Genomic DNA, 13,462 nt, shown 5'->3' with positions numbered 1-13,462 from the left:
CTGCCTGTGTGAGTGGAGGATGCAGGTTCGATTTCAGCACTTAAGATAAATTTGGATAAGTACATGGACGAGGGGGTATGAGAGACTGTATTCCAGGTTCATGCGACTAGGCAGAATAACTGTTCAGTATGGACTTGATGGGCCAAAGGACCTGTTTCTGTACTGTAGTACTCTATGACTCTACAATACACATAGCTGCCAATGTCCCCCCTTTTGTCTCTGCTCTTCCCTTAGACACTGACCTCTGGTTCTAAGGGCTTTGTCGTCCTATAGTTTTGTAGCTTATGTTACAGGTGAGTGATTTTAATTTGTCGTATAAAGTATCAGTAGATCCATGTAGGAGTCCAAACTTCTGTTCTAAAGAACAGAATCCTTTCCTATCCTCACGAAAGGATAGTATCCCGATTCCAGCACACCTGATAGCAGTATGGACGAGTAATTAATTGAGAATATGCCAAGTACAAAACCTAAGGTTTTATGTCCCTTTATTATTCATGGTTGATGGGCAATGCAGCAGTTATCTCACTATCAAACCCCTCCTCCACCTCCCCAATTAACCCAGTGCAGTTTCTTCCGCATAGGATTCTTTGTAAGGATAATTGCAGCCTCTAAATCACATTGAGCTTACTACAGTTATCTCCCTCTGCAGTCAATAAAGTGGCACCTGGTATTTGATAAATGAGCTACATTTCCACCCAGAAGATAAGTAAATAACAAACATATCTATCTGAATAATGATTCACTCATTCTTGATGACCCATTCTACATTCAGGCCAGCTGATAAAACTGGAAACCTGAATTAGAAATGATAGGTTATGGCAGTTATCTTATATAGACTGTGGTGGTGGGGGGGAGGCTAAAGAGTTGAAGGGAATCCTTTAAGGATTTCTTGGAATGAAGTGAGACCTTTTTAACTTCTGGGACTCAGTTCTGCATTCAAATCAAAACTGGTGGAAGTAAAAATGCCGGATATTGGCTACATCAGTGGAAAGGGTTTGAGTAGGTCTGAGTTTCACAAAGTAGGTTGCTTGGCATGATAAATTAATCAGGAGTTTGTAGAAGGGAGAAAGTGTGGACAGTGAACATTCATGATAAATGCTTTGGCCCGGCTAGCTCCAAAGTTTCCCTGTTGAGCCAGGGACGGTGTTGTTGCTCCTGCCAAAAATAAATATTTCAAAAATTTATTAAGTAAAATTAAGTAAAAAAAATTTCAAACAAGAAAAAACCAGCAGATGTTGGAAATCAAAGTAGCACACAAAATGCTGAAAGAACTCAGCAGGCCAGGCAGCATCCATAGAAAACAGTATACAGTCACCATTAGCAGCCCAAGACCCTTTGTCATTTCTGGAAAGAAAGAGATGAGAAGTCAGAGTAAGAAGGTGGGGGGAGGGGAGGAAGAAGTACAAGATAGTAGGTGATAGGTGAAACTGGGAGGGGGAGGGGTGAAGTAAAAAGCTCAGAAGTTGATTGGTGAAAGATATAACTGGCTAGAGAAAGGGGAATCTGATAGGAGAGGATATAAGGCCTTGGAAGAAAGGGAAGGGGGAAGAGCACCAGAGGGAGGTAGTGAATAGGTAAGGAGATAAGGTGAGAGGGGGAAATAGAAATGGGGAATGGTGAAGGAGGGTGGGGTGGTGGTGGCAATTACCTGAAGTTAGAGAAATCGATGTTCATGCCATCAGATTGAAGGCTACCCAGACGGAATCGAAGGTGTTGCTCCTCCATCCCGAGTGTGGCCTCATCGTGGCAGTACTGAGGCTATGGACTGCCATGTCAGAATAGGAATGGGAAGGAGATTCCACCAGGAGGTCCCACTTTTATTGGTGGGTGGAGCATAGGTGCTCAGCGAAGCAGTCTCCCAATCTATGTTATGTCTCACCAAAGTCTACTGCCCCAAACGTGAAGCATCAAGCAGACGGTAAAGGCTGCCTCAAACTGAAGGGAATCGATTGATTTCCTTCTCTTTTGAGTAGAGTGTTTGAAGAGATATTACATATTTTATCATTCAAAAGAAGCTTTGTAAACTTTAATATTGTTGAGGGTTTATCCCATTGGTTTTATCGGTGGTTATTGCTATAATCCAATGCTGGAACGGTGAAGGTTATCTTCCAGTTTATGAAATGTGTAATTCAAATTAATAAGACCACAGGATACAGAACCAGAATTAGGGCATTCAGCCCATTGAGTCTGCTCTGCCATTCCATCATGGCTGATTTATTCTCCTTCAAACTGTCCTGCCTTTTCCCCATAACTTTTGATGCCCTTACTAATCAAGAACTGTTCAACCTTTGCTTTAAGTATATCCAGTTATGTAGCCTCCACAGCCCCGTGGAACTCCACTCTTCCAATATCTGAAAAAAATTGTAATGAAATCTAATAAAGCATTTTTAGCCTAATTAATTGAGTTGGATACTAAATCAGGGGTTTAAATTAAATCAAACATTTGTCTAAGTTACCAAAAAGTAATTGTTGAAGTTTATGCCTGTTGTTAGGAATTTTATTTAAGACATTTGATTTTTCCCCTCGCCATCACACCTCCCCATACCACAGAATATTCTATTGGCTAAAGTGGCAGTCAACCACTTCCCAGAGCTGACGTTGCTATTCTTGGCACAAGGCTTATGTTGACTCACTTTCTGATTTTCCCTCCTTCCCACTTATGGGAAGCATCTGGCTTCTGCTCAGTGCCTTTACTTGGATGCGATGGCCAGGCTCAGGAACTTGCCATGTGGAAAATCTCAGAAATGAATCTGTATCCCTGTTTATCATATTGAACAGTTCTCCAGCTGCTCTCCTCTCATATATTTCTGATCATGTTCCTATTAATCACTGAACTGGCCTAAATTGTGGTTCGGAACAATTCGAAAGCAACGTTAAACCAAAGCCTGTCTCTGGAAGGACAAAGATTTTTATTTAATTTTATTTGCGTATGTGGTGATTAGGAGAAATCTTTTGTCAATAAACGCCAGTGTTCAGCCAAACTGCAGTGAACATAAGTGCTTGCCATGTGTTCAGTAGGTGTCAGGATGCTTAGCTTGTTAATTGCTGACCTATTAATAAATGAGTCTTTAATACAGTACAGCTAGAGGCAGGGGATGAGGCCAAGGGTGGAGGCAGCTGTTTACATGACATCTGTTTGTGCCGGTGCATGGCTGTAACAGGATTTCCCTGCTGGAAGCAAGTGTGCTTTTTTTGGGAGACAGTCACAGCAATTTGCATTGTTTGTGCAAGGTCTGGGGACAAAAATAGAACCCAAAGTAATTTCTGGCTGAGATCTGTTTTCATTTCCCTCTAATCTTTTCTTTAAAGATTAGAGGAAATGGTTTTTGACTGTAAATATTGTCAGTTATTTTTATCACAGCAAACTTATCATTATTGTCTGCAAATTCGTTGGTAGTGTCTTATGTTTTCAATGGGTGAAAAAGAGATAGAATCGTGATCAGGCTATATTTTCCTTCCCCTCTCCTTTTAAATAAAATTCGAAAGAACCGTATTCTCCAACATTCCTACTCAACTACTCCCAATTTTACTGATTGTGTCAGTAAAAGAGAAAACATGCAACCATTGATAATTGGTGATTTGTTAGATAAAGAAAGTTAGATTTCAAAATTTGGGAACTATTAGAATAAACTTCTGAAAGCTCATTGGCTAAACATCATAGAATAGATTTATTACAATGTGACAGTCAACTTAGATGCAGATCTTTGTTGTTTGGCACTTTATTTCTTCTGTTGTGATGTTAGCTCATCTATTAGGCATCCTCCTTCAGCTGGTTCGACACATAAAAGAAGCTTTTAGATTCCTTTATGTCATGCAATCCTGTGTGTGCTGGGAGGAAACTTGCCTCTTGAAATTGATGCCATTCTTTTTTCTGACTTTGACTTCCTTTGCTTCCTGCACAACCTAACAGAAGTCTGTCAGATCTATGTGCCTTTCTCAGTCAGAAGAATAGGATAACCAGGATTGCAACACAGAGATTCTAGTTAAAATCAGCAAATATAATTCAATCAGTTGTACTGCGGAGCTGAGGTAAATTGCTTTGAAATGGTGTCATTTGGAATTAGGAACAGGGCATTGGAACATGATCTTGCAGCTGCAGCAAAAGACAGTTTGAGAATTTGTTTTGCAAATTGATAAGACCTTCCCTCATTCCAAATGCTACATGACTTTATGAGTTTCTGATATATCTGGCAATTGCAGTAACTAATCATTTTGATGACCCTGATCAGCTTTGTACTTTTGAGATTCCACTCATAGGATGTAGAGGCAAAATTGAGCTCCATAACATCTTTGCTTTGGGCGCCACATGTGACGAATATATTCTATTTGGGAAAGTGATGCGTGTAAGCATATTTATGATGTTTGTCACACCAGCTGTTGTGTTGGTAATGACTTAACGTGTGCATGGATAACACCAGCTGAAAGTGCTCAAAGTAAGTAGATCATGATGTCAATTAGCATGCAATGTTGATTTGATGTCAGTGCTGCCAAATTGAAGCTAAACGTTCCAGCTTATGCGCTTTTTTAACTCGGCACAGCTGCAAATATATTCAGGTTGAGGAAGAAAGCCCCAAAAGTACGGTTTAAAGGGATCATAAACAGATTGATTTCAACTGGGTGTTCCCATAATTCTATAATTGATAGCTCCTTCTACATGTTATTGAACTCACTAATGTCTATGGGGAATGATATTCCAGATACAGGGGTATTTAACTTTGACTCTAAGGCTCCAGAACAAACCAATTGTTTCCAAAGATGGGTTCCTTGTTCCTGGTGTACGGTATGACTGCATGATCGAACTGTGGACACACAGACCAGAACATGCTGCTAGAAGAGGAAGAAACAGAAGGGAAAGAAGGGGGTCTCAGAGGAAGCCATTTCTGTTACTCTATTCAGGCATGAGGCATTCTGCCAGAGTCTCAGTGTGTAGCAGAGCACAAGGCAATCAATCTTTAGTGAGATCATTCTCAGTGAGCTATGTCAATAGATCCAGACACATCGCAAGTTCAGACTTAGAACACAGAACATAGAACAATGCAGCACTATGGCTACACCATGATCAATCTAACTAGCCCTTCCTTCCTACATAGACCATAACCTTCCATTTTCTTATATCCACCTACATAACTGAGTCCTTTCAAAGTCTTCATTGTATTGGCTTCTACCATCGCCACAAGCGGTATGTTTCAGGCTTCCAACACTGCATAAAAAACCCTGCCTCTGACATCTCCTCTGTGAGAAAACTGCGTTGCCACTGGCTATTGAGGCCTCTGGCCAAGGCCTAAATTTTATGTGTATGAGCTGGATTTGCAGATATCTGCAATACCCACTGTTTCCTAGCAATGCCTCACAATTTCCCATCCACTGGTACATAAGGGAGGACAATAATAGCTCTTCTGACTGGCTGCCAATGCACCTATTCATTAATTCTGCATCCCAAAATCCCAGAACAGAGAGATGTCTAATAGACATCTTACAATATTCTTAATCAAGATGTTTCTGGATATTCACCACGGGCCGGTCCCACCTTTTGGCAAAGCTCTAAATGATTCTGCATTGTATCTGAGTTTGAGCTGGGCGTGTTAAATCAAAAGAGCATGAGAGCATCATTATCATACTTTTCTTGATCTTCTACTTACCTGACCACATTGCGGGTCATAATTATTAGACAGGAGAAAGCAGCACGAAAGGAGTAGTGGTGTGTTGAGGTTAGTTGAAAGTACAAGGTGCGTCTGCATCTCGTAAATCAGAATATATTGTTGGATGAAGGGAAATGGAATGTGAATTAATAGAGATTATCAGAAAGTAGTAAGGATGCAGTGAGTAGTATCCAAAATGACTGAGAAGTTTAGCGGTGGCATTGTGGTTAGCACAATGCTTTACAGTACCGGCGACCCAGGTTCAATTCACACCGCTGCCTGTAAGAGGCTTGTATGTTCTCCCTGTGACTGTGTGGGTTTCCTCTCACAGTCCAAAGACGTACTGGTTGGTAGGTTAATTGATCATTGTAAATTGTCCCCGTGGTTAGGCTAGGATTAAATCTGGGGATTGCTGAGCAGTGTGGCTTGAAGGGATGGAAGGGCCTATTTTGCACTGCATCTCAATAAATAAATCAATAAATAAATTTGCCAGCTGGCAGTTGTTTCCAGGAGCTTGATTTGTGTCTTTGACTGCCTTAGCTATCTTCTCAAACAGATTTTGTGATGTGTCTCTGTGGTAAACAATGTGTATACCTGTTTGGACATGCCCCTCTGCTGACTGCTCCTGTGGCTCCTCCCACAGACCCCTGTATAAAGGCAATTGGAGGCACTGCTCCTCCCTCAGTCTCCAGGATGTTGTGGTCACTTTTGCTGCTAATAAAAGCCTATCGTTCGCCTCCCATCTCCGAGAGTTATTGATGGTGCATCAGTCTCTCAAAATCTTCCAGGTTTCTGAGGAGCCAAACACTTGCTACTGCTTTGCATTTTCTCCATGAGATTTCATTAGTAGCCACAAGTTGTTGATTTTCCTCACTTCCTTCCACTCTAGCAGATACAAATTTGATTTGTCAAACCTTTCTTCATAAGACAGTTCTCTCCTTCTGGGATAAATCAAGTGAATTTTTACTAAACTGCCTCCATTGCCTTTACATCCTTCACGAAATAAGTAGACCAATGTTTGACATAATATTGCAGATGTGGTTTTATTAATGCCCTGCACCAATAAAGAGTATCCTCCCTATATTTGTATTCATTCCCCTATAAATAACAATAACATTCTGTTAATTTTCCTCATAGTTGTACCTGATTCTTGAACTTTATTGAAGCACACACCTGGACACCCAGATCCCTCTATACCTCAGCGCCCTGCACTCTCTCTCATAGTTTAGATAATACATTACTTTTTTCAATGTTTTTGCCAAAATGGACAATTTCAGATTTTCTGACCCTTGGCTGATTTTTTTCTACTGTCTATTTTCTTTGTAGTCTCCTTTTCTTCTCTTCACAATTTACTTCCTCCTGTCTTTGCATCATCAGCATATCTAGCAAACATACCTTTGGTGTTTTTATGCAAGTTATTAGCGTAATTTATTTTAAAAAAAGTTACAGCCCAAAGGCACTGACCCCCCTCGCCACACCACTCATTACATCTTGTTGACAAAAAAAGGAAATATTTATCCCTACTCTCTGTTTCAGCCAGCCTTCTATCCATGTTACCTTATTTCATTTTATGTAGCACCAAATCAAATGGTACCAAAATGAAATTTAGTTGATTACAGCAGATCTGTGCCTTTTTCAATAGATAAATCTGAAAAGGTACACTGAAAGTTCATCTGTAATTGCCATCAGTGCTGTTCTGTCACACTTTGTCGCTGGACACTTTTGTCTGAATCTGCTGATTACAGAGTATATTTTCTGTGGAATGTTATTGAGAAGCTAGGCAGTGCCAGTTATAATTTATCATCTCCACTCATGATCTTTCTGCAAAATCTCTTGTTGCCTCATCATGGGAAGTTAAAAACATAGACCTGGGCTCTGGTCTTTCCACAAGAGTTATGCCAACCAGTTGGTAGTTGCCTTTGAACTAGAGGCCATGTGTTTAAGTCTGGATTGACCAGCACTTCAGTGCAAAATTAAAGGAGTGCTGAGCTGTTCTAGATGCAATCCCTTGATTGAAATTTTGTGCTTTGTGGTCTTCTTTGTCAAGTGAGTGCAATATGTTGTGATACTACTTCAAAGAAGAGCAATGAAGCTATCCCCACTATCCTGATCAACTCTCCCAGCAACACATCAGATTACCTAAATTAACTTTTTGCAATTACATAATGAACAAGTGCACTTCATTGGTAGCAATGTGCTTTGATACTTACTGGTGGCAAATTGTGCCATTTAAGTGGAAGCATTTTTATTTAGTCCCTCAATCTCACAGAATCCTCTCAGAGGCCATTTCGCAAGGAGAGCAGGTTTCTTGTTGGTGAGTGGGAATATACCTCAGGTCACAAAATTGTTGCAACTTGGCCAGAAAAAAATGGGAAAAGAATAAAAGATCAATAGCAGCCCCAGATATTTAACATCTTTTATTTTGGTTAAGAATGGAGATTTTTGTCAGGCACAAATGATTTGAGGTGCAGGCATTGCTGTGCCAGAGACTTTGCCATCATACCAGGATGGCTTATGCCTACTTCGTGACAGTAGCCTGCTTGATGTCTTGACATTCATAGATTTGGGATAATGAAGAAAATCTAAACCAAGATATTCATTACAGATGGTTATATTAATTTACAGATTAAAAACTAACTAGGAACAATAGAAAGATACTGATCCATGTACAGATGCTATTCTTTATAACAAGTTAGAATAATGGACTGTTTATATAATGATAGCTTATGTGCGATAATATGCTCAGCAAGTAAACTGGTCTGGCAATTATTTTCTCAAGGACGACAAACTGAGAAATGCTTAATTTTTCAATGAAGGATTATTAATATAGTACTTTTATAATAATTCTTACGTTTTTCTTTAAATCAGGCAAGAAGAAGGCAACTCTGTACGATACTCAAGCTCCAATATGCCCCATCTGTCAGGTACTGCTCCGTCCAAGTGAACTACAGGACCATATGGAACAAGAGCTGGAAAAGCTCACTCAAAGCAACTTATGGTATGGTACCCTCACTTTTTAAAAATTATTCTTATCAGGGTCACAGCACTGAAGAATTTACAGGGGTACATTGACACACTTGTAGGTGTGTGTGTGTGTGTGTGTGTGTGTGTGTGTGTGTGTGTGTGTGTGTGTGTGTGTGTGTGTGTGTGTGTGTGTGTGTGTGTGTGTGTGTGTGTGTGTGTGTGTGTGTGTGTGTGTGTGTGTGTGTGTGTGTGTGTGGTGTGTGTGTGTGTTACAGTGAACTATCATAGAAGCAGGCAAGCTGATAAGATTTACACACAGATTATCGGTGTTGTGGCTGCTAATAGAGTGCACGTGCACCGTAGTCACTCAGGCTGGTTTGGGATTGGAATGAACATCTATTGCAGATGAGTTAAAGACTCTGCTGTAGTGTGTCCCTTGTAGTGTTGCATTTTTTTAAAAACTTGGTTCACTTGTTTTGTTTTGTATTTTCTTGCTAATTTGTTTGGGTTAAATAAAATTAATAATCAGAGAATTCCTTATCTTCTATTTTGCAGGAGACAGGAATGTTATACTGTATCAAACGCTAACCAGTAATTTGTGTGAAATGACTGGTGTGAAGTTTGCTAATGGATAGTTCTAGTGTTTAAACTCATCGATTGTTGTAGAGAGCAGAATGACACTAAGTGATATATTTGCCATTTAGCTCAAGAATTGGCTGCTGTTTCTGAATATGAGCCAATAACATAATTGTTCAGATTTGTTTCAAAGGATACTTGTGTTTACATTGAGGTTTGACAGTTTGAGAATATAGTCTTTAAATTGATCAACAAATTCTGTCTACTAGAGACATAAATTGTTAAAATCTGGACATCCAATGGGCTACCTTAAATCCACGTATGCAATGAAACTGTCCAACCAAACATGTCTCTATTGCCTGGGCAATCTGGTGCAAGATATAAATTTTATTTATTATGTACCTATTAAAAAACAGCTGCACTGAATCAGAACAGCCCAATATCTTTTATTGCATTATGTAAGAACTAATGCTGCATTTTACTCACAGCTAACTATCTCAAACTAGTAATGGTTGAATGCAGTCTAACCAATACATTGTTTGGTCAAAACTCCTGTTGCAATGTCCTGAAGAGAGATTTATGCTCAGGTGCCAAGTTACATGCATGGTATCCATCACCCAGCAGTTAAAACATGTATGTTTGGAAAACATGTCTTGATTAACCAAGCATTTAAATTAATGTCAAGTAGGTTTACAGAATGTTCAATGGATCCAAGGGACCTCTCTCAGGCATTTTAAAACCTAATTTGACATCTTGGTGGATTTAGATTCCCCTTGGTAATCAAACTAAATCCATGTGCGATTATCTCCTGCTGAAGGTCTCACCAGACTTCTTCCAGGCCTGGACCCCAGATCTACACTGGATATTTAGTGTTGCTTCAAAGTTGCAAGGTTTTTATTATTCTATCAATAATGCAAATATATGTATATAAAAAAGAAAGGTGAAGCAATTTTTAAAACAGGTTAATACAGTGTCATGCAATTTTAGAAATCATGCCTGTCAGAAAATATCTATTTAATTAAAGCATACGAACATAAGAAACAGGACTAGTAGACCATTTGTCTTATTGAGCCTGCTCCACCATTCAATAAGATCATGGCTGATCTGGCCGTGGACTCATCTCCACCTACGTCCCTTTTCCAAATAACCCTTAATTCCACTGCTATGCAAAAATCTATCTAACTGTGGATTAATTATATTTAATGAGGTAACTACTGTTTCCTGAGAATTCCACAGATTTACTACTCCCTTGGGAAAGCAGTTTCTTCTCATATCTGTCCTTAATCTATTACCCTGAATTTGAGGCTGTGTCCCTTAGTTCTAGTCTTACATCCCAGTGGAAACAACTTCCTGTCTCTACCTTATTGCTCTTTCACAATTTTATATGATTCTGTAAAGTAGTCCCTCTCATTCTTCTGAATTCCAGCAAGTATAGTCCCGGGCGACTCAACCTCTCCTCATGGGCAAACACCCTCATCTCCAGAATCAACTCGGTGAACCTTCTCTGCACCACCTCCAAAACTAGTATATCTTTCCTCAATTAAGGAGACCAGAACTGCATGTCTCACCAGTACCCTGTGCAGCATAACCACCCGCTTTCAAATGCAAACCCTCCAGGAATGAAAGCCAATATTCCATTTGCCTTCTTGATAACCTGAGATTACGATTAAGATTAACATTATTTTAAAAAGATAATTTGTTTAAATGCATTAATAGAAAGTCTGTCAATAACATAGGATATTGTAAGGGCTTTCTTGGGGGTGTATAATTTCTAATTAACCCTCGATTGTTTCAGCTCTCCCATCTTTGATCTATTTCTCAAGTTCCACACACAAGATGTTATTAATGTAGCACACTTGACATTCTTTGGCCATCCTAAATCCCCTCATAGGCAATGAATTTTGACCTGAAGCCACTTTAACAACATAAGCAACTGCGGCAGCCAGCAAATGCCCATCGTCTCTCATCACCCTCATCTACATTCTTTGTAAAAATTGCAAAGAACAATGGTGCTAACACATCACATCACTCCTCTGTTATTCTGTTTGCATACCCATTATCGTAGATAATAACCCTCTGCCTATGAGAAGACAATCAATTCTTTATATTAATGCTACTCCCACTGGACTCGGTCTTATTATGTATTGTGTAGCATTTTATAGAAATCAGCCCATTCCAGTCATGTGGCCATAATAAAGTTCAGAGAAATATATCATTTCCAGGATGTGAAGACCCACAGACGTGGAACTAATTCAGCAAAGTTGGTGTAGTGTAACCTTATTTTAGAAACCAAATTGAGTGTCTTTAAGAACCCATGCATGCAGAATATCTTCTGCTTGTCACCACTCTCAAAATAAATAATTTCCTGATTCTGCCTGGATATTAGCAACACATGGGCCTCTTGTTGTCTATGGGAAGAACTCCAAGAACTTGTTAAATAGATGAGATTATAGTGATAATTAATCAGAAGCTTTCTATATTTTGAGATCATTTATTATATCCATTATTATTTTGCATCCATTGGAGTCAACTGTACATAGATTATTGAGAACTGATCATTATTTTTTGGAGTGGAGGCAAAATAGCTTTCAGAAATCACTGCCATATTGTACACTTTACAGAATCAGCTCGGAAGAATCATTTAGCATTCCTCTGACACTGAACAGTCAAATGTTTTGAGATGCTGTATCCAACCCACATTGCTGGGTTGAAAGCCTTCTTTCCTTGCCAGCTGTAAGTGAAAAGGGGTTGGCAAGTCTTAACCTACAGCACGAAATGGTTTATAACTCAACACTAATTTGCACTTAATCATAATTTTCACTCAGAGAGGCCATGAGGAAGGCAACTTAGGGAAGCAGAAATATTCGCACAGGTGCAATGGTCAAAGTGATGAGAGAGATACGATTGCAGTGGAATAGGAGGAACTTTATTCTACATCTAACCTGACATCAATGTATTTGAAGCTGATTGATATTACAATTTCACAGTACATTAGGTTACATTACATTACAGAACATGTACATTACATTATATTTCGGCATGTGCATAGTACATTATGCTACAGAACATGTTCATTACTTTTTATTACTGTACTTATCAAATATGTAATTCGGCATTATACAATGAAGTGAAAAGCTTCATGAATATAATGGTTCCAAATGTATGTAACTGTACTGACAGACACTGTGGTATGAGTTTTGTAGAATTATGACGCGAAGGCTGCAAACTGTAACTGCCAAGACTGTACCCCAGTGGAGTTCTTAGGCCTATGATTATAACTGGAGTCAATCCAATTTCAGTTGGGTACCAGATTACTGATATTGTATTCCCTTTCTCAAAACGTGGAAATAAATCTTGCCGTATAGTCATGGAAATTACAGAATAGAAATTCTTTCCGTTCATCATGCTCCTGCTAATGCTACTTTCACTGTCCACTCCCCCTATCCCACCGCCACAACAAGCACACGTACACGCATAGTTATGTGTTTCAGTGTATAGATATAAAGAAGAGGATATGATTCTAATCCACAATATGGCATGGTAGCGTAACAGTTAGTGCAGTGTTTTACAGTGCTAGCTGTTAGATCGGGGTTCGATTTGCACTGCTGTCTGCAAGGAGGTTGTACCTTCTCCCTGTGACCGGATGGGTTTCCTTCAGGTTCTCAGGTTTCCTCTCACATTCCAAAGGCTCATTGTTAAGGTTAGTGAGTTGTGGACATGCTACGTTGATGCTGGAAGCATGATGACACTTACAGGCTGACCAGCACAATCTTGGCTGATTTCATTTGATGCAAATGATGCATTATAATAGACGTTTAGATGTATATGTGTCAAATAAAGCTAATCTTTACCTTTAAACATTTTACTAACTCTAGATGCTGAAGAGAATCCTGTTCCCTTTTTGACTCTTTTTGCTTTGTTATATCTCCTTGGAAGCACCAATCTTAGTGAAGGTGATTCAGAGTTATAAATAATCTATCTGGCATACCATTTGTAAGTGAGAGGGGTGTCCATTCCTGAGGAAAGACTGACAAAGCTGTATGTTTTCTTTCAAGGGTGACTGGGAGAAATGTTATTCATGTGTATAAGTTATAAACGGCCTAGCAGGGTGAATCGAAAAGACCTGTTTCCCTTGGCTCTTGGATCATTTTGAAGTTTCCGTACCCAGTATTGCAATTCCAAGCAAAACAACAGCATGTGGTCCTCTGGTAAATTCATCAGAATTTTTTTTTTCCCAAGCAACATTTGCATGTGTGGTCAATTGTGGCTTAATTCACTGATGG

The 13,462-nt window shown here is 39.4% G+C and overlaps 1 protein-coding gene across 4 annotated transcripts in view; it reads left to right on the top strand.

Moving 5' to 3' along the window:
- Window positions 1–13,462, top strand: part of rnf220a (ring finger protein 220a) — a 453,324-nt gene that overhangs the window by 250,535 nt on the left and 189,327 nt on the right. For all 4 annotated transcript variants that reach the window (XM_073062918.1, XM_073062919.1, XM_073062916.1 and 1 more), the window contains exon 3: window positions 8,508–8,637. In XM_073062918.1, coding sequence (XP_072919019.1) covers window positions 8,508–8,637 — 130 coding nt within the window. The remainder of the gene's footprint in view (window positions 1–8,507; window positions 8,638–13,462) is intronic.

Source organism: Hemitrygon akajei, chromosome 12 (assembly GCF_048418815.1).
Source record: "Hemitrygon akajei chromosome 12, sHemAka1.3, whole genome shotgun sequence".
NCBI classification, from domain to species: domain Eukaryota; kingdom Metazoa; phylum Chordata; class Chondrichthyes; order Myliobatiformes; family Dasyatidae; genus Hemitrygon; species Hemitrygon akajei.
The sequence above is the reverse complement of the archived record's forward strand: the minus strand, read 5'-3'. Positions and strand labels throughout refer to the sequence as shown.